We start from the raw sequence: 23646 nt of genomic DNA on the forward strand, positions 1-23646 counted from the left end.
TCCTAAGTGTCTATCAGGCTGCACTCCATATTCCATGATGGGTACATTCCAGGAACCACGCCTGTATAGTAAGATATAACCCACTATACTAATACATATAATGACTCTTTGCTGCAAACAGAAAAGTGTTATAGTATTCCATTTTATTGGCAAGTTATACTGAACAAATCAGTGATTCACTGGTTGTTCAGTATAATAAACAGTTAGATAAATAAGTGTACCAGGTAGAAGAAGTTGAAGCATGATTTCTACCCTGTGCTTCTTGTTGAACTATACATGCAGCCAACTGCAGGTTGGCTGTGGGTGTATATGTGTGCTAAAATTTGTTTAAGAAAATTATGTGTCTAGGTGTGGCAAGAAATACTATAATAGTATGTCTGTGTGTAAATTATACTAATTAAAGTTTCAATACATAATAATGTATACCATAATCTTTTGACTAGATTTCTTGTTTGTTAATAGGTGGTATTTTGGAACTGTTAGAAATAAACACATTGATGAACTATTGATGCAAGCACCTAATGATCATGGGTCATTTCTTGTCTGTGACAGTAAGAACACTTCCAGTGGTTACTCTCTTGTTGTGAGAGATGGAATCACCATAAAGAGGTGGAAAATTAACAAATCAATGACGGCAAGTACTTTGTTAATACCAGTATGACTTTTGAGTCTCTTCCACAGTTAGTTGCATACCACACTAAACACACAGGGAAATTCTTGTTTGAAATTATGAAGACACCTTGTATACCTACTGAAGTACAACAAACTGCTGGCTTGTCTAAAGATACTAACAAAGTTTGGGAAATTCAAAGAAGTTCTTTAAACCTTTGTAAGAAGATTGACACTGGCAACTTTGGTGAAGTGTGGGAAGCAGTGTGGAACAATACCACTCCAGTCATTGTGAACACACTTAATCCTGGTACTATTACTGTGTCTGACTTTCTGAAGGAAGCAACAGTGATGAAACAACTGAGACACAGAAATGTAGTACAGTTATACGTTGTATGTGTAAAAGAGGAGCCGATCTATGTTGTGACTGAACCAACAGAGCATGGCAACTTACTAGACTACTTGCGAGGTGATGGTCGTACTTTACAGCTTCCACAGTTAATCAATATGGGAGCACAAGTAGCAGCTGGAATGGCCTACCTTGAGAAGAACACTTACATTCATGGGAACCTTGCTGCTAAAAGCATTTTTGTATCGGAGCATCTAATCTGCAGGATAGGAGATTTTGGCATCTTCAATACTCTCTCCAAAGAAACCAGTGAAGAGCTCATCAGGTCAAAAAGTAAATGGTCAGCTCCAGAAGTTTTTAAAATTTTCTCATGTAACCACTAAATCAGATGTTTGGTCTTTTGGTGTTCTACTTTATGAGGTAGTTACATATGGTGATATGCCTTACCTTGGAATGAGCAATTGCCAAGTTCAAGAGAAACTACAAACAGGATATTGTATGCCATGCCCGACAGGTTGTCCAGAACAGCTGCACAAGATAATGATGAAATGTTGGAACAGTGATGCTGACTGTTGACCAACATTTGAAACACTTTAGTGGCAGTTTGAAGAATTTTTCATTGATGATGCCTTGTATGAGGCCACTGTTGCCATCCCATACCTACCACAGTAGAATGATTAATGCACACAGTGTGTTTGGATTGTTTGTTTAATTTTGAGTGTATATTCCATAATCTAATTGATTTTGATAAGGTTAAATAAAGAGTTCTTTTGGCTTGTATTGATGTATCATTTTTGAATGTTCTCCATATCAAACAGTACGCTTTAGCTGTAATGGCTTTGTAATGGGACTGCCATGTTAAATTTAATGCCAAGATCTTTGTGTTGAGACACTTTGGATAATTCAAAATCGTCCAGATTGTAAACGGTATTAGCAGTGATCCCTATTCCCATTTTAAAATTTCCAATTTTTTATTCATCTAGTTTGTGTACTTTTTATTAATCCAGTAATGGATTATGAAGAAAACTGTTGTGAATAGTGTAATTTTGCATTCTGCATAGTAACACTGTCAACATTTCAGTACACACATGAAACTGATCAAATTGCAATGTGCATACAGACTGAGAGCCGGTCTCCTACTATGAGCTACAATTTACATTACTGGTGCCTTTAATAGCTGTCAAATTCAGTGCAAGGGTTGTTGTGTTATACACTTGACTGCATTATACATCAGGGTGAACTCCCTTAAGACTGGAAGAGGGCATATGTAACACCAGTATACAAGAAAGGCCCCACATACTAATCCATCAAACTATAGACCTAAATCATTGACTAGTATTTGCTGTAAGTTGTTGGAACATATCATCTCCTCAGCAATATCTTCTCACTCTATTGACTACAATATCATGTGTACAAATTAACATGGATTTCTTTGATTAATAATAAAGACTGTGGTGAATAGTGTAATTTGCATTCTGCATAGTAACGCCGTCAACGTGTCAGTACAAACATGAAACTGATCAAATTGCAATGTGCATACAGACTGAGAGAATCCCACAATTTACATTACTGGTGCCTTTATAATAGCTGTCAAATTCAGTGCAAGGGTTGTTGTTATACATCTGACTGCATTATTAGAGTATTTACATGACTGCTCTATTAGAGTATTTAATCTGGATAACCCGCCCACGTACAATAATCACGGAGCGAAAAACCACCTTGCAACAAAGTCATCAGCCCAGCTTGCTTTCTGGCCTATACTGAGTTTAATAAAGACAGATTCTATTAGCCACAAGCAGCGAACACCAAAAAACCTAACTTTGAGGGTGATCTTGTATGGCTTCTCGAGCGTAATGGCATTTTGGCAAGGAGAAACGGCCCAGTTTGGGCTGTTTACGTCCGAAAACAAAATCAAAAATAGGTCATGCACACGCACAATGATCCGTTCAGCAAGACCTGCTACTTTTTATCCCAGGATTCTCCTTGTAAACTTTGCTATGCCTGTGAAAGAATAATAATAATAATAATAATAATCACGGCTGTGGGTTCATCATGTAATTGGGATCGCCCATTTTTTTTTTTGCAAAAATCCTAATAGAACGCACATCTAAAAACCACCTTGAAAAGTATCCTTCAACTAAAAACAACCCTCTGGTGTTTCTTTGCAATGAGTATAGGTCCACTAGTAAGTATCAAGTGAAAAGGAAACAGTATGTGTATTTCAGACAAAACTGAAATAGCTATGCCTGTTTGTTCTAGTACTAGTAGCGATTTCCAACCGACCAATTTTTCACACATATTTTTGCTACTTAAATTACACACCTTCAATAAATGTTTCACAAGCTGCCGTTCCAGTTAATGGTAGTCAGTGCTTCGTACTTCGTAATGCACTTTACTGGATTAAAATCCATGTGGTATTTATTGAAATATGTCAAATCAAAGTTTGAGAAATAAATATCCCCATAGGTAGGGTCCGCAATCCGAAAAATCAACTTTCACAAATCGATCCCCCTACCATTGTGGGATGTTCATTGTAGTATCCCATTGCTAGATCCACCATGAAACCGGAGGCACGGTTGTTGTCTTCACAGAACTATCGATTTTAGTATTTCATGAGATGAAAAAATTATTTTTAAAATTTCGGGCTCTACACAAAGAACAGGATAGAACTTGCTGCTTAGCTAGATATTATCTAGAGTTAATGTAGTTAAAAAGTACGCACAGTAATAAGCAAATGATTCACTGGGTTCCCGGCACAGGGTTGCTTTCTCTCAAAAAGCAGAAAACGAAACACAAATTTTCGAATTCAAACTGCCCTACCAGCCAAGACAAGAAAAGCCAACTCTTCCTCATAGTGATGTGTTAAGGTTGGATGCATAGTCTGTCTATGCTGTTAGTTTGGAAAGGATCTGAGACTTCTCACCATCTGGGTGAAGAACGTCAAAATTTTCGTGCGTCAATTCAAGGGATTCTCTCAATGGTACCAAAGTGCTTTCCAGTACTTCTGATGCCACACTGGTCACTTAATTTTGTTTAGAATGATGATAAATGGTGGTTCAAAACGTTTGGTAGTAGTAGTAGTTGATGTTTCTGTGATTTCATATGATGCAGTATACCAGCAGCTCACCAGGAGCTCCACCCAGCTCGAATAAAAAATGAAAGATTTTGTGCATTTTTCGGTTTGTTTTGGGATGTTTTGCAGCATAATGGGGTGGGGACTATTCTACGGAACGGACCGGAACGGAACGGAATGATGGACTAAACCACGGAACGGAACGCTTTCTCAAATTGAAGCTTGCAACTTACCATTGCTGAAACTTCCCTTATAAGTTAGCAGTGGCATTTCCAGTGGGTGATTAAACATAAGATAAAAGGAATTAACGGATCGATTGTGGGTTTTTGTTGGTTGTCATTAGTAACGAAGTATTATTGTGGGATGAGCTGTATCAGTGATGTTCATCCATACGGAAGGGAACTTTATGTGAGCTGTTTTCTACAAACAAATCTCCCTGTAGAGAGATCAGCTAGAAGAAGTTTCCTTGTAGAGAGTTCTGCTACAAACAAATCACCCTGTAGAAAGATCAGCTAGAAGAAATCACCTTGTAGAGAGTTCAGCTTCAAAGAAACAATCATGTGAGAGTTCAGGTACAAACAAATTGTCCTGTAGAGAGATCAGCTAGAAGAAGTTACCTTGTAGAGAGTTCAGCTACAAAGAAACCATCATGTAGATAGTTCAGGTACAAACAAATCACCCTGTAGAAAGATCAGCTATAGAAGAAATCACCTTGTAGAGAGTTCAGCTACAAAGAATCTATCGTGTAGAGAGTTTAACTACAAACAAATCACCCTGTAGAAAGATCAGCTATAGAAGAAATCACCTTGTAGAGAGTTCAGCTACAAAGAAACCATCATGTAGAGAGTTCAGCTACAAACAAATCGGCCTGTAGAGAGATCAGCTAGAAGAAATTACCTTGTAGAGAGTTCAGCTACAAAGAAACAATCATGTAGAGAGTTCAGCTGCAAACAAATCACCTGTAGAGAGTTCAGCTAGAAACAAGTCACCCTGTAGAGAGATCAGCTAGAAACAAGTCACCTTGTAGAGAGTTCAGCTAGAAGAAGTAACATTGTAGAGCTACAAAGAAGCTACCATGTAGAGTTCAGCTGCAAACAAATCACCCTGTAGAGAACTCAGCTACAAACAAATCGCCCTGTAGAAAGATTAGCTAGAAGAAGTTACTTTATAGGGAGTTCAGCTATGAACAGATCACCCTGTAGAGAGTTCAGCTACAAACAAATCACCCTGTAGAGAGTTAAGTTACAAAGAAACCACCATGTAGAGAGTTCAGCTGCAAAAAAAATCAATCACTCTGTAGAGAGTTCAGCTAGAAGAAGTCACCTTGTAGAGAGTTAAGCTGCAAATAAATCACCCTGTAGAGAATTCAGCTACAAACAAATCACCCTGTAGAAAGATCAGCTAGAAGAAGTTACCTTGTAGAGAGTTCAGCTACAAAGAAACCACCATGTAGAGAGTTCAGCTGCAAACAAATCACCTGTAGAGAATTCAGCTAGAAACAAGTCACCCTGTAGAGAGATCAGCTAGAAACAAGTCACCCTGTAGAGAGTTCAGCTAGAAGAAGTCACATTGTAGAGAGTTCAGCTACAAAGAAACTACCACGTAGAGAATCCAGCTGCAAACAAATCATCCTGTAGAGAGTTCAGCTAGAAGAAGTCACCTTTTAGAGAGTTCAGCTACAAAGCAACCACCATGTAAAGAGTTCAGCTGCAAAAAACTCAATCACCTTGTAGAAAGATCGGCTAGAAGAAGTTACCTTGTAGAGAGTTCAGCTACAAAGAAACCACCATGTAGAGAGTTCAGCTGCAAACAAATCACCTGTAGAGAGTTCAGCTAGAAACAAGTCACCCTGTAGAGAGTTCAGCTAGAAGAAGTCACATTGTAGAGAGTTCAGCTACAATGAAACTCCCATGTAGAGAGTTCAGCTGCAAACAAATCACCCTGTAGAGAACTCAGCTACAAACAAATATGCAGTGAAAAAGATCAGCTAGAAGAAGTTACCTTGTAGAGAGTTCAGCTACAACGAAACCACCATGTAGAGAGTTCAGCTACAAACAAATCACCTGTAGAGAGTTCAGCTAGAAACAAGTCACCCTGTAGAGAGATCAGCTAGAAACAAGTCACCTTGTAGAGAGTTCAGCTAGAAGAAGTCACATTGTAGAGAGTTCAGCTACAAAGAAACCACCATTTAGAGAGTTCAGCTGCAAACAAATCACCCAGTAGAAAGTTCAGCTATGAACAGATCACCCTGTTGAGAGTTCAGTTAGAAACAAGGAATCCTGTAGAGAAATCACCTAGAAGTATCACCTTGTAGAGTTCAGCTACAAACAAATCACCTGTAGAGAGTTCAGCTACAAACAAATCACCCTGTAGAGAGATCAGCTAGAAGAAGTTACCTTGTAGGGATTTCAGCTACAAACAAATCACCCTGTAGAGAGTTCAGCTACAAAGAAACTATTCTGTAAAGAGCTCAGCTGCAAACAAATCACTTGTACAGAATTCAGCTACAAACAAATCGCCCTGTAGAGAGATCAGCTAGAAGAAATTACCTTGTAGATAGTTCAGCTACAAACAAATCACCCTGTAGAAAGATCAGTTAGAAGAAGTTACCTTGGAGAAAGTTCAGCTACAAAGAAACCATTTTGTAAAGAGCTCAGCTGCAAACAAATCACCTGTACAGAATTCAACTACGAACAAATCACCCTGTAGAGATCAGCTATAAGAAGTTACCTTGTAGATAGTTCAGCTACAAACAAATCTCCCTGTAGAGAGATCAGCTAGAAGAAATTACCTTGTAGAGAGTTCAGCTACAAAGAAACCACCATGTAGAGAGTTCAGCTGCAAAGAAATCACCCTGTAGAAAATTCTGCCAGAAACAAATTGCCCTGTAGAAAGATCAGTTAGAAGAAGTTACCTTTTAGAGAGTTCAGCTACAAAGAAACCATTCTGTAAAGAGCTCAGCTGCAAACAAATCACCTATACAAAATTCAGCTACAAACACATCACCTGTAGAGAGATCAGCTAGAAGAAGTTACCTTGTAGATCGTTCAGCTACAAACAATTCACCCTGTAGAGAGAGCAATTAGAAGAAGTCACCTTGTAGAGTGTTCAGTTACAAAGAAACCACCATGGAGATTTCTGTAATCAATATATGTGACCGGATTTGCGAAAAGGGGTCTTCCACACACATCCAATTCCGTAAATGTTGGAGACCATAACTCAGTGTTCAAGTAACATAATTATTAACCTGAACATTTCACCATGTATTCAGCTATAGTGGTGCTCACCACTGCCCAAATATCAAGGCAATAGCTCTTTCCAATCTGAAGTTATCAATTGTCAAAGTTGGCAAATTGGACCCCTTTTCGCAAATCCGGTCACATATGTATTATACAGTATATATAATTTGTACATTTACTGATAAAATATTTAAAGTACATCTACTTCATCTTTTCTTCTTCCTGTAGTAAAGAAAAAAACATAGGTTAAAAAAGTCCCAAAGCTGGCCATAGGCCGGCTTTGGGGTATACAAATACAAAAAGAAATGAAATCTAATCCAAAACAGCCAAGCTGTAAAAAAAGTGTGCGGCCCTCAGAAAGGCTATGGTGAAAAAAGATGTGAAATCCAAGGTGGCGGCCAAGAAATGGCTGTGATGGTAGGTTAGTGGTAAAAATTTTAATAACGACAATTCAGGTGAATTTTTGTGAAGTGGCACAAAAATTCACCTGAATTGTCATTATTAAAATTTTTACCACTAACCTACCATCACAGCCATTTCTTGGCCGCCACCTTGGATTTCACATCTTTTTTCACCATAGCCTTTCTGAGGGCCGCACACTTTTTTTACAGCTTGGCTGTTTTGGATTAGATATGTTCTACTTTGACATACTCATATATATGCACTGGCTTTCCTTTGATCTGAGGCGTGAAAGTGGTACATTTACATGTATGCTTATTGTAACGTTACTCAAAACCATTCTCATAATTTTCTACATTTCCTTGTACATCCACCCAGTAAATAGCACATAACTGCATGTAAAGAGAGTTATAATATCGCAAAGATCCTCCTGCTGTTTATGGTGGTGGTATATATATCTTTATTAACTGTTTCCAACCCCATTTAACCCTGATACACCATAGCCCACTGGGTTTTCAATAACCACATTGGCAGTTTCACATTAGAGCAATAGCTATAACAGTGTTTATATGCCCAAAAATTATTGTCTTGCAGCACCATGTACACTAACATAGAGAGGTCACTATAACCTTGGGAATTTAGCTGCCACATCCTTGCAAACATAGGTTATTCTAAGGGGGCCCCTTCTGAATAATAAGTTTTTGAAAAAATTTGGAAAAAATCTTGGGGAAAAGGAGGGGATGGGGGGGATGCTGAATAATAAAAAAAAATCTTTGGTAAAGTTGTTAGTTCATGCATTTAGCATAAATTTTAGACTGTTATCAAGCCCTCTAATTGCAAAATACTGCAGCTTCTAAAGGCTACACCCTCTGCAAACCCCCTGAAATTCTATTTTATATTACAGTCATATATACAACAATAGTCATGCTGTGCCCTACTTGGCCCTCCCTGTAATGTATAACATATCTACTACTGAATAAGAAATTTTAGTGTAAGTATGAGTGACAGAATGTTCATTTTTCAATAATTTATATCATTCTCTAGAAGCTAATTCTGGACATGCAATGGGGTGAACTAATGAGACTCCACTAAGGAAGTATCCCAGAACACCTTCAACATGTTAACAAAGAACCCAATTCCACTGCTGATGAATATAGGAGCACAAAGTAGCCACTTATCCAATTGACACATTTCAATGGCAAGTGGACCTAATCTTGAGGGCTCATCAACGGTAAGGCTTTTCAAGTGCTGAAGGTTGCAGGACACCTGGAACTACAACTTGTTTAAAGATGTTACATTATAGGCATGTTTGAAAGTTGTACAAAGGAGAAAAATCCATTATTGAGCCAACCCTGCAGCCATCCATGTCTGCAAGGCAATAAGGATGTTATCAAGAGTTCATACATAATATAATAAGAGAGGAGAGTGTCCTACTGCAGTATAAAGTAATACAGTAAAACTTAGATTACTTTAAGATATTATGTCAACGCATAAAGTGTTAAGGAGCACTGACAATGTCATCAGTGGGCTGCTTATTGAAACCATAACTACAACAGTCATTGAAACTTAATGCTGAGTGCATCCCTGACCAACTATATAGCACATTTAAAAGTGACTATAATAGGTATTGTATCATAACTTTGAGATTTGCATTTGTACAGGCTATACTGCTGTAGGGCACTTTCCTCTCTTTTTATATTATGAACTCTTGATGTTATCTCTCAACCAATTTTATCAAGGAACCCTATATGCCTAGAGAGTGATTTTTATTATCTTAAAGTACCCCATGTGAAACTATTTATTTACATGTATTAATCCTTAAATTCTTTAATTTATAGCACAAGTGCTGAAAGTCTGCAAGACACTTTGTGTATAAACATGCAGTTGAGCCTTGATCTTGGAAAAGGAAAAATATTTGAGCCTTGATCTTGCAGCCATCTCATTTCTTGTAAGAATCTTGCATGTAATCTTGCATGCAAGAATCTTGCAGGAAACGTGCACAATTTTTGCAAGGATCTTGGAAAGCAAGAATCTTGCACTGAAAATGTCCCTTTTCTTGCAAAATCTTGGAAACCTTGCAAGATATTTTCCCTGGGAAGGTTTGTTCAAATACCAAGGGCAAAGCAAACAATTATAGTGACAAAGCTGAAGGAACTTGAGAAAGAAGAAGAAGCTAAACAGAGCATACAGGAAGTAACAGAGAGAAAGACTATTGAAAACAGCAAGAAAAACACTGATGTAGAAAATCCTGATCCAGTTTACGAAGCTAATCCAAACTTTCCAGGAACAAATGTGCACTATAGACTATACGTGATTTGGTTTGTATGACAACAGCTTTTCTGTAACAGGAAAATTACAGAGAATGGATGTGCATGATGTACAGAGATGTACGTGATATACAAAGGTTGCATGTATGTAAGAAATAGATCGTGTATATGCACAGTATGTGTGCAGAATTTAAAAATACTTTTTAATACAATTTGTATACCTCTATTGTAAACATTCAAATATTTATTATTAATTTTCTTGTAATCATAGCAAGGTTCCCCATTTGTTGCCGATAGGGATTGATAAGATTAACTACTAGAGCTACTGGCTGATAAATTGAAAAGCAAATGTCTATAATTCAGTGGTGTTAATCACATTCTACATTAAATGGTCAAAATTTTATTAAAAGTCGGCATTGCTGGAAACGGGCAAATTACATAAGCATTATTATCATGAACATCAGCTAGGATAAAGTGTTTTTAAAGTTTCCACAGACAGCCAATTAGTGTTTGAGGAGCTTCACAGCCAGGCCTGAAATAAGTGGACAGCATTGAATCACGTGCGACCGAATCCTAGTGATTTGCACGAGGATTTGCATATCACGCATTTTATGATTTTACAGTAGTAACATACGATAATTCTGCAGCAGGCAGCAATGAGTGAGAGAAGAGCTGGGATCAAGCGCAAGAGAAGCAATATGGAACAGCCTAGGAAAGGTGGTTACATCTTTAAATTTCACAAGGACCACAAGCAGCAGAAGACGAGTATCGCTAGTAAGCACTCGACCAGTCCACTCGGATCTCGTGATCTTTCAGCGTCCCCATTGATGCAAAAAAAAACACATATACAGCGGACCAGGCAGCAACAGTTAACCTTGGAGTCCGAATCAGAGTACTACAGTTCAGAGGTACGTATGGCTGAATAAAGTATCTCTCCGGCAGATGCATAGCTAGCTACAGAGCATTTCGTGGTATAGCTAGGTATGGGTGAGGGTTTTGCAATACTGCATTGCTTAGGAAATTGTGTATGATTTGCTAGTAAGTACTGAAGACTTAAGGATGCACCATCAGCTAAGTAACACTTGTTGTCCAAAGAATAAAGTCTGGACTTTTATCCACACTAATCAACATTTCTCTGTCAATAGAGCTTATCATGAGGTATTTATTTGATCAGAGAGAAACTTCACTCAATGTGTTAGTCCTGGCTGTATAAGCACTCAATGGACATACCCTCCAATTATTAACTCTTGATTTTATTTTTTATTTAGCCATGTCAACTTTATTAGTTGCTTCACTGGCTGACTTTTTCATAGATTAAAAAAATTAATATATATAGAGTTTTACGAGGACAAAATGAAACTAAAATATTTTTAGAAACTACAAGCCTTGTATTCTTCCAATGCAATCAAACTACCGTTTACCTGTAAATATCAATATGCTATGGTTGTATATGAGCTGCCGTTTTGTTGAGACCACACCCTGTTACTTGTGTTACAGCTCATTTTGGATACATTTATTGCCTGAATTTAAAATGAACTCAGAGAAATCCTAGAGCAGTGGTTGGTTTGTGAGCACAATTATATGTTACAGCTCATTGCATAATATGTCAAATCTCAGTATTGGAATAGTTTTTCTGTAACTTTACAGTACAATCACTAAACATTTAATAAGGGTTGAAGAGACATGTTCAGGGGTGGATTCAGACTTTTTAAAAGGGGGTTCCACTCTGGAATTTCAACTTCAACCTAGCTGTAAAATTGAAAACCAAAAAAAAAGGTCATCACCTGCTGACAATAGCTGCCTGCTACACTGCTCCTCTTAAGAATATTGTGACTGCTCTATTAGAATATCTCAAGTAAGAGAGGCTCTTTCAAAAGGGGGGTTCCATAGAACCCTTTGAACCCCCCTGGATCTTCCCCTGATGTTGTACCATGCTGTAAGTCCACCATAATGGTCCTGGAATAAAAATGAATAAGTAAGGTTACCGCACATGTATGATTTTGCAGGCCCGGTCTCATTTTCTTTGTAAATTTGCTTCACTGGACACAATACACTGTTATCTACACTGTTATCTACCATTTCTTCATAGAATGATGGTCCTCGTCACAAGACTCATGTGTCAGACAAGACCCCAGCTATAATTACGGTAAGCATGGTTGATTTAATGTGGTGTCTGTAATCTTATTGTATTATAGAAGAACTTATGTGAAGTTGATGCCTTCGACTACTTGTTGGGAGATATTGAGGGTGTCAAAAGAAGCCAGGAGGAGACTAAAAGGAACCAGAAAGAGGTACAACTGTTGTATACTTTTAGAATAGCTCCACTGTAACTCACTGATGTAGATTTTGAAAAGATTACAAATATTGATTGACATGCAAGAGGATGAAGAGAAGGTGCCTGACCATCACATTATAAATGGAGAAAACGTGATGCTATGGCCAGTCAGAGATGGCCAGCAGTTTGGCCTGGATTTAATGTCGGCCTTATTTACAAAAAAGGAGATGATAGGCCATCTTTGTTTTACATCAAAACAACGACCATCACCAAAACCAAAACTACCACAAGACAAGGTAGCTACATATTGCTATGATAGTACTTTAACGTTTACACTATGTGTAACAATTTTGCAGATCGAACAAATAGTTGGGCTGGTGTTAGAAAGATTTCCAGAAACAAACATAAAAAGTTTAAAGATGTCCATGAACCAGAAATGCAGGTAATGTTTTGTAATCTGTGTGCATGTATAGTTGTGTAGTTACAATGTATGTTACATTCCTTTGTATCAAATTGTAGAGACTCAGCTCCACGTCCAAACAAGAATAACAGTGACATCAAAACAAAGATGGAAGAGGAACATGACGACACATGCAGCAACATCAAAACGGAGGTGGAAGAAGAACGCGATGGTGCATACAGCAACATCAAAACACAGATAGAAGAACACGATGATACATGTTGGGTATAGCTAGACTTTGATTAGCATTTTCAGGCATTTTGTGTATTAAGTATTCTGTACTGTATCATGCTGTGCCACTACTTATATGTTACAACTTGATTTGAATCTAATAATAGGCTAATGGTAGCTATTTCAGAACTATACTTTGCTGCTACTATTGTTGTCAATTGATGGCTATCTGCAGCTACTGCTGGCGTAATTCACTTTTATCAGTAGCTGCTTCTTGTTAGCTGAACGATAATGTATACTATGCTTCCTCACCAGCAAGCTATTATCAAGAGTTCATAAGAGAGAATGTCTAACTGGAATACATTCAGCAAATGCACTGCTATAAGTAACACCTCAGGATTTTCTTAGAAGAAAGGCTTGACCTTATTAATGCCAATCATCACCTATCAACAGTTCTCTGCCATCATTAGGATCAGTACAAACAAGAGTGCATAATAATAGAAGAGGGAGGAGAGTGTCTAACTCTCAATATAGTCCATACAAACACACTGTGCTCAAACCCTCCTACTTCAATCCATAAAACTTCTAGTAATAAATCAATACCTTTAAGTGAACAGAAGACTGTTGATATTTCCTAATCAAAGTAGTAGAAGTGCTACAACCTCCTTCATAGAGCAAGCCTTTTGTCACCTTTGGTGGCTATAGTTGATTGCGCAAGGTCTGAGCGCAGTGAGTTTGGTGAATCCACTGAAGTTAGACACTCTCCTCCCTACTCTATTATTATGTACTCTTGGTACAAATGATCAAAAGTGAACGTGTTTGTACAGGCCATACTGGCAGATAGAGACTTTCCCCCACACAAATAATCATGAACTCTTGCTATTATAGTAGATGGTTTTGTGGGATGGTAGAAACTCATTACAAATGCTGATCTTGCTCTTAGTGTCAAAATGCAGCCAGATACTTTAGCTATAGCTATGCTCATGGAAAATTTGAGGCAATTAATAATATGCATGATCAAGAAGCTTCGCATTTTAAAACAATGGGTCAAATTTTGTGTGTGAAAAGTACCTTTTTGTAAATCCGGTCACATATATACATGTAAAGAACTTACATTCAAATCATATGAGTAATCATTGTGAATTTTCCCCTTCAAACACCTAGAGAAATCTCATTAAAGTAATTATTTGTTAGTCTATTTATTAATTTGGTTTCCAAAAATCAATATTCTACCTCATATGTTATAGGAAGGGTAACTAGAAATTGAGATAATTCAATAGAACAGTCACTTTGTTATGAAGTTTTCGAACAGACATGTTTGTGAGTTTCAGGTACTGCCATAAACATGTGACAATATAGATAAATTTGTGTAAAATTAATGTTGAGCAAAATAGGTCACCAAATTTCTGGAGAGAGAAATACATTATTTAGGTGGAATACAACCAAAATAGGCATATCCCTAGAACTCTGTGCATTAACACAAATTATCTGGTCACTTTTCTCAGGGTCAAGCCACAGGTATGGAGGAGTGGCAGAGGATGTTAAGCGTGATTTCCTATTGTTACATATATAACTATGTTAGGATTGTTTACAAATTACAAATTGTGCTACACAGTACAGGACAGAATGCACGAAACAAACATAAAATTAATAATGCATGGTAGTCAGGGCAAGATCTTGAGTCAAGAAACCAAGTAAAACGGCTCCATAAGATCCTGCAAGACACCTGAAAACCTTCACAAGAAAGATCACTATTTTTCTTGCCTGAATACAGTGAACTTGCTTGACCTTCTTACAAGTTATTGGAAAATTATTAGTATTCTTACAAAATCCAGTTTAGTTGCAACACCCTACAATATCATTAATTTTACCAGGAGAGCTCAGTATTATAATTATTGTAAAGTTTAGCGATCACTTCATACACAATGGAACACTGAGTGGTTCACTTAAGCTTATTGCATTGTTGCAGGGTTGTTTAACAACATGTATTTCCCAAAACTTGCCTAAACCTTATCACAAAAAATATAGGTTCATGTAATTACATCATCAATCATGAGATCATGGAGCTCTACAGTAATATATGCGCTATTCAATTAAACAGCTGAACTGAGGTTTTTTCAATTTTGCACACAGACAGATAACTTGGTGAATGCAACTTATGAGGCATTGATAAAAGAAGTTCCACTGCAAGCATCCTATTTACAATAATAATTACGATTAATATGTACACATCTATGCATTGTACTTTAGTATTTGCTACTGTATAAGCATGCACATATACCTTGCTATTAAACCAGAGGATGGTGAACAACAAGCTGTAGGCATTGCGCATTGGTGGTTAACAAAAACAGTCTTCCAACAAGGATGATGACTAATATGATTAACAGTAAAACAACACAGTAAGAGTGTTGTGGACAGATATGATAAATGATAACCAGGAAAGTATATACTGAACACTACATGAAAACAATTTACAGTATTAACATTCTGGTAAATTGTCATGATTACACAGCATTAATTTTGCAGTTATAAAAGGTGTGAATAACCAAGAATGCGTGGAGTTCATATGATCATCATTACTGTGCATTCACATGTATAATGTAGTGTACAGCATATAAGACCAGTGTGCATATGCATCAGCTTGCCATATATGGTCAAATTTCTTGCAAGGTCTTGTAAGATTGCACATAATCTTGTGAGTAGTGTACTAAGAAAGAATGCCGTGCAAATTCTGCGAGGTACACACTATGTGGAAGTGTTGATGAGACTGTAGATTATTTAGTAAGTATGTAGCTGCTGTTATCTAGTGTAGAGTGGAGTATAATGGTAGACATGATACTGTTGATTCACTGATTCATTGGATGTCGGCAAAGTAAACTGTTGTATATCCTTAGCTTGGTGGAGGCATTCTCCCTGTAGTGCTAAGAAAACAAAGACTATAAACTGTTGTGACACTTCACAATCACAACTGATGTTAGCATCCAGCATAATTGTCCAGACATCACATTTGTGGAGAAGAAATCGAGCTCAGTGTTTTCCATTGATGGAGTTATATACCTGGTGACTCATGTATGTATTTATCAGACTGTCATCAAAACACATGTCAATTGAAAGGTACTGTAGAAATTCCTATAATTATAGAGTGTGGATATCTAAGAAAGTGAATCATGGTTAGTGCTTGGGCTCAATGCCAGCTGATTTATCATCATACTATAGAGAAGCTAATTCTGTCGTCTTTATTGATTCCCACCTTCCAAACAACTGTACTGATTAAAACCACATCTATTCTAAGATGATGCACATGAACATTTGACATGTATTTTGCTGGTAATTTTCCCTGAATTCTTGGTTACAACTAGGCACTAATTTTAAAATGTGTATACATGTACCAGCATATCTGTAAAATTATCATATTTGATGTGTTGAATTTAAAATATAATAATAATGTTTATCCTGATGCTTGATTCAACATGCATAATTTATGTGTTATTCATTGATGTTGTGAAAACTCCAGATGATGTTCCTGAAGCATTTAATGACCACCTTAATGATTTACACTTTCAAAATTGGCAAAACAAGTCATTAAATGACTAGCTATTACATGGCTAGTATATGTCCAACTTGGTATTGTTCCTATTCTTTTGGATGGCTTGTTTACTCTGACTTGAAGATTGAAACTGAAAATTTGATTATGGCTGCCCAAGATCAGACACTGAATACTAAATGTTATAACACAGCCATCCTTTGAGGATCTGATTCATCATGTTGCCTATACAGTTCTAAGTTAGGAATCATGGCTCACATTGTTTCTGGGTGTCCTACATTAGTTGGAACATTGTATAAGAAGTGTCACAATGATGTGCCATCAGCCTGCAAGCTACTTTAATAATAGACTGTTTTATTGTCATTCGTCCACCTAAATAGACATTATTTACTTGTTTTATAGTTAGTTTTGTATAGGACTTTATTCCAGTTGTAAACTTTGTAAATAATAATGATGTGTGGGTAAGGACCCGACGATTATGCTCATTATTTTACCTATTATGCTATGCTGCACTGCTCAAAATTTTGCCTATTATGCTTAAATTAATGCTCAATATTTACCTACTATGCTCAAATTATGCTCGATATTTATACCTCAATTCACATGTTTTTCTAGTAAATATGCACTTTTGATAAACAGTAAGTTACTGAAGCACAGACTCTAAATCCTTGCTTGGCAAAATGCATGTCACAGAAAAGATCGATATACTCTAATAGAACAGTCAGCTGTCTGACTATTCTCTGACTGTTCTATTAGAGTATATCGATCTTTTTCTGTGATTTGCATTTTGATAAGCAAGAATTCATGGTAATGCACATGCATTCTGCCTATTATGCTAGCATTATGCTCAATGCTTTCAGGCACCTATTATGCTCATTATTATGCCAGCATAATCGGCGGGTCCCTATGTGTGGGTGTAATATTTACCACATTCTTAGTAGTTGTACTGTGCAACCAATTATAAGGTGGCTAGAGTTATGTACTGGAAACTTTCCAAATTGGGAGGAATTACCATTGACTATCAATGGGTGTACTGAACTAAATAATGCACAAAGCTTTGTATCCACAGAATGAAGTAGACTACTATATGTATCTGGTAGAGATGGAGAGAGAGGGTTGCTTCTATTGGCTCTGATGTATTTGGAGAGGCATTCATTATCATTGTAGTTACTGTATGTTCAGAGATGTGAGGAGCCAATTATGTCTAAGATTCATGCTTTCTCTCTACTTTTTGATAGATCCCTTACTATTTATGTATTATTAAGTCTGCCTTGCTCCATGCTTGTGGCATACTGTGAGTAGTGGCACTGCAAGTCACTTCATGGCCTATATATGGCCACAACATAACAGCTTAAGGCTGATTCCTTTAAATGGCTATAGAGCGCTCATTTTAAACCTGTGACAGAGACACTGATTATTGCAGCACAAGGCCAGGCATTGCACATCCATTGGTTGGGTTTCAAAATTGTTGGGAGCACAAACAGTGATCTTTATATGAGGTACTGCCAGAACTCAGAAACCATTGAACATAATTATAATTGCTGGTTGCCCAGCAATGGGTCAGTCTGTGTATTTTACGAAGGCACAATATAGTAGCTTTATCAATTCTCTGGAATCTATGTCGTCATAATATTACACTATACGTGTGAATATTCAAGCTCAGACCAGTTGTGAATTCACCAGTGGGAGGTAGTGTTATACAATTCTGAATGTACGAAATTGCTTATATAATCATAAAATCAAAATGATTGCTTGGCACCCATGGATTTAGTCTTGATCTAAAAATGTACTAAGCTTAATTGATACTGCTTGTATCATGGACTGTAATGTTGTAGAGAAGTGCAGGGAAAAGATACAGAAGTGGCTGGATTTGGCAGCTGAACTTCAGATACTCTGAAACACACAGATAGGTATTATACCTTTGGTTTTCAGGACTCTTGGTAGCTAATTAGTATCCCTGAATAGACAATCAAGAAGTGTGACCTCATCAACTTGACTACAATAAATGCTCACATTATGTAAACATTTGTGATTTTAAGGACCGCTACAATTTTAAGGAGACATTTGGAGCCCCGAGGTTCTAGTTGAACACAAGCACTGACCACAACATTACTTGTATGCACATTAGATTTTATCCTGTGTATGGTATCATTTTGCAATCTCTACATAACTAAGTCAACTGTAATTATTGTAGTATGTATGTGATACTCAAGTTGAGTTTGTCTTAGTGACATAATAGGTATCATAATTTCAATCGTGGTTTATGCACCACCTAGTTGTGTGCATAGCCTCGCCAAGACATTGTCACATTGGTGTATGCACTTACGAGGGGGTTGTCACGTTGGTGTATGTACTTGGTTATGTGTAACCCGGTCCTAGTAACAATAATAACAATAATAATAATATTCAGGTCTGAATCACATCAGTTATCATACTATATAATTGAGCTAGTTGACTTTGCTTATGGACATGTAGGTGTAAATACTTAAGTGAAGCCATGCCCACATGTCAGAAACGTGGGTTAACCAATTGCAATTATTGGCAACATGATCGTAAGCATGTATGCATTCGTAGATAGTCATCCCCACTTATTGGAACAGCTGTTGTTATACAGGCATATGTCATACATTGCCCACTTATTGGGTAGTACATTGTACATATCAGGTAATAGAATCACGAGTTATCATCAGAATTGTGTATTTTTGTAGACTTAGAGCTAAACTCATTTATTTTGATTTTATGAAGTGCAGAATTGCTTTGTGCTTTGTTCCTATGTAGTCAACAAGATGCATGGATATTGTCTACTGTCTACATGCATGTTGTTCTGGTACTGTGTGTCATAGAAACTCAACCTACCAAGTAGTATAATATGCTTCAGTTGATGTCTAATGTAAATGGATTAGTGAGAATAAAATAGTTCGAATATTTTTCTTACAGAGAATCAGAAATTTGCGATGGTGAAGTCAGATACATATAAGCTGCTTTACTTTCACTTTTTCTATAACAGTTGTTTTCGACATCATGACAACACATGGAGAACTTGTCAAAGTCAGGTATAACTGTTTTGTTAAATCTTTAATCTATAACTATAGCCATGTTATGCCTTATTGACAAATCAAATGATGACCACAGATATGTGTGTATGTACAAGCATAGTATTACATGGCAACCATTTAAGTACACTGTATTATTCCAGTTGTCACCTGTATGTGTGTAGTATTATACCTTACACCTACATGTTCATATGAAAGATAGAAGAACATAACATGTATCGTAAAACTATCACTGTGCAAAAAGTGGGATATAATATGGTATTTCCAGTAGCTTATTGAATACAAATAAGCCTTAATATAAATCCTGTATTATACTCATTTTATACTTTAGTATAATTCATACTATACTATTGCATATATGGTTTCAGTTTATTTACCACATTACCTCAAATAGCGTATATCTAGTATAATGCCCACACTATACCATCGCATATATGGTTTCAGTATATTTAACACATTAACTGAAGTCTTACATGAGATTGTTAGTATAATACAGGTTATACCAAGCTTTTTTGTATTCAATAAGCCACTGGAAATACCATCTTATATCCCTCTTTTTTCACAGTGTATCTAATGATAACTAACTAACTATACATAAAGTGTCTACTGTACAGGATATGTGTAAAGATGCTGTGCTTAACACACTGAGCAAGATTCCTTCTTTTTAATATACCATCTTTCTTTACTCACTGTTAAAAAGGAGTAGGTGACGGTATCTGGCAGCTGAAGTTGAATAAATGAAGTAGTAGCTATAGAGGGATCTGTTTTAATCCATTATTCATTTATCTAAGTTTTTGGCTGATCGTTTCAAATCGCTTAAATGCTAAATTGTAGGTGCCAAAACTATTAGCTATTATAGCATTGTACAATAGTAATTATACTGCACTATCAACACAGGGTAGCTGCTGTTGCAGCCATACTTATGCAGTGCCTCTCCTGTATTGTTACCATTCCATACTGAAGAAATAATTTTTAGTTTTATATATTCGTTTACTAACTTTCACAGATTGATAGTTGTTGAAACTGAGATGAAACCAAGGGATTGATTGACTTACTTCCTTGTTAATGCGCACGTGTTTGTTCGAATTAGTGTGAACTCTGTGAAGCTCATATAGTATTTTCAAAACCGGTTACATGTCTCAGTTACTGGTAGACTTTTGAGGATGCAGTTTTCATGTACACTTGATTGATTGATTGTCATAACAACTTGCCAAACTCATAGCCAACATATCATATTAATAATGGAGACTACAATTACTACATATATGTATACCATCTTGAGTCCTTATACATGATAAACAGCAAGTTTGTAGACTATGTCTATACAGTTTGGTAGGGAGAGAGAACCATCATTAATGATGAAAACTATGTGTGTTATGAGGTGTGATAGGTCCTTGGACACACACTAACACAATAGAGTGATTTATCATGCTGGACAGCAATTATTACTGTATGCTTGTCATTGTGTAGTTATATGTGAGGTAGCTAAATAGCTAGCACTGCATTAGCCAACACTTAGTGCATGACAGGTATAACCCTTGAGGTCACCCGCCTGCAGATGGTCCGAAAGCCCACATGCTGTTAACTAGCTCATTGAGAGTTGTGGTTTTCATTCACTTGGGTGAGCTGTTGCTCACCATAGAATGAGATAGTGTGTTCTACGTATGTTGTGTGGACAGTCTGTTTAGTACAATATTTTGAGCACAGCTGAAAGCACAAGGATATGCAACCTAAATTCACACAAAAATGGTTGCTGAACACAATTCAATAATTTACATGTAAGTGATGTAAAAAGGATATGTCCACAAAGTTCAGTAACAATCTGCTGAACATGAAGTGTTGGATGACTTCTGCTGGTCATGCAGTTGTGCGGATCTATATGGGTTTCCGTGGTTTTGGCAGAAATCCTCTCTGAATTTAACTATGTGGTAGTCTTAGCCAGTCTGATCAACATAGAAAACATATTATTCATGTAATCAATGATGAAAAGGCAATTGCATACCGTAGTTTTAGTAGCATTCATGAAATTGCATTAAACTAACATCCATTATAGCTATTAAACCATCAGCAAGACATTACCTTATGATCATGATACTCAAATAGAGCAGTAATTTATAAAAATTAACTAGCCATCAGCTTAGTAACAACTTTTGCAGTACAGTTACATAGTTTATTTCACAGTTAAAATAACTAAAATTAGTCAAAAATCCAATCTCATAGATCTCAAAATAACTTTGGAGGCATATTCCCTTCACTGAGAAGATAGTGAACTATGTGATCAGAAGGGAGAGTGAAGGAGCAATAATGATCTGTTTAAAGTGAAAGGTGTTGGATGGCTAGCTTCTGTTGGCAGGTGATGTGGCTTCTGTTGATGCTGCTATGGTGTGTGCAAGATGTATGATGGGTATAAAATGCCATCCAGTTTGCTAATGAAGACATCACCCTTAAGATTCTTCAGCGCAGTTAGCTACTTTCTCATAACCATTAGAGACATGAAAGCTTTCTTATCATTTTCATTTGTGATTTGCAGCTGTTTTCTAGTTTCACATGCAGAGACAAATTCATCTTGTGAGGAGCAAGTGAATGAGAGGTTTTGCAGCTCATTTGGAAATGTATCAAAGAGAGTGATAGAGGGACCACAATATGAAACACACAGAGTATATATCAGAGGGCAAGGATTTACCACACAGAGAAGAGAAATCTTTATTGACAGATCTCAAGTCCTTATGGCTTGTAACTCCTCATATACATTTAGCTTCAATGTCTCTGATAACTCCAGTGCTCCAGATTACTTTAGCAACTACTACAGTGATCTAAATAACACAGAAGATTATGAGTGTGAGTACAAAATTGTTGATGATTATAGGATCTGCATTAATGAGACTTTCTTTGAAGTGGTAAGTATAGATAACTGTTTCAGCTATAATAATGTTACGAAGGAAAGAAATGGCTGGATTTTTAGTGATATTTTCAGGCAAGAAAAGCCCAATCCTCCATGATCCCTACTATACAGTACTACCATACTTTATGATAACTAGTAGTGCAACAGCTATTTGCTATATAGTGCTGCAGCCATGCACTTGTCAACAAATCATATGTATTTTTATGCAGCTAAACTGAGATACACATAGCTAGCCAGTGAAGATATTATTTTGTAAATATAATTTTAGATAGCTAAGCAAATCTGATTAACAGGTATAAAAAATTTTCTGACTATGAATTGACAATACTGTATCCTTTGAATTACTGTAACATGTTGGACATTTATATAACAATATGATATGTGTGGTGTTTGACTTATTTTCCTACAGGCTACTCAACTGGAAGCTGCTTATATGTATGGGTGTGCTCCACGCCCAGGAGGTCGATACTGTGTAGATGCACTAAGAACAAGATTAGATAGTATTGATAAGGTAAACAGAAATCAACCATGCTTTGTTTTGCACAGTAATTATATAGGACTTCAATAAATGCATCAGTGAATTCTATCAAGGAGTATGCAGCTATGCATGCAGCCAAGTAAGTGAAATTATAACTTCTAAGTATCTGGTATTGCTTATACGTTAGCTACTTATTAAACATCAAAGCTATCCAATGTACAAAAGTGCCAAGTAGACTCAGACCCCAATACTGCTGGATAATGAGATTTCTGATTAGCCTTTATTTTGCATATAACACTGTAGCAATCCTTACACATTGTAACCTCATTCCATTTACTGCTACATCACATACATAGTTATATACCATGCAAAAGTAATTGCATTTGTAGTCTTTTATTTATTTGTATGTTTATTTATTTCTTTATTTCTTGAGGCTTTACAGCACTAGTGCTGAAGGTCTGTATATAGGACACCTGGTCCTTCAGCCTGTTTAAAGTTGTTATATAATAAAGTATGTTTAATTTAAAGCAGTGCAGAAAGGAGAAAAAATCAATGACTGCACCTGGGCAGCCTTGAACCTGCAGCCATTCCATTACGTTTCAACACTCACAGGAGTCTGCCAGGCGGTCAACATGTTAATCCATAGGAACTCTAGAGAGTGACTTATTATCTCAAAGTACCCCATGTGGAACCAAATGGATTTTATTTTGTTTGCTTATTAAGGCTTAAGATGTAGTTGTTATGGGGACTAATTTAATAGGGTAGTAAATCTTAATTATTTTAAATCATGTTATTACAGTATATCAAAGAGAATCTAAGAGAAGCTG

General features: G+C 36.7%; 1 protein-coding gene across 1 annotated transcript; it reads left to right on the forward strand.

The window, feature by feature from the left end:
* Nucleotides 1–381: 381 nt before the first annotated feature.
* On the forward strand, nt 382–1741 carry LOC136258286 (tyrosine-protein kinase-like). Its single transcript, XM_066051618.1, is given in 2 exon segments — nt 382–1339; nt 1341–1741. Coding segments are annotated over 2 exon segments (876 nt in total). The 5' UTR covers nt 382–657; the 3' UTR covers nt 1535–1741.
* Nucleotides 1742–23646: the final 21905 nt, after the last annotated feature.

This window comes from Dysidea avara, chromosome 6 (assembly GCF_963678975.1).
Source record: "Dysidea avara chromosome 6, odDysAvar1.4, whole genome shotgun sequence".
NCBI lineage: Eukaryota > Metazoa > Porifera > Demospongiae > Dictyoceratida > Dysideidae > Dysidea > Dysidea avara.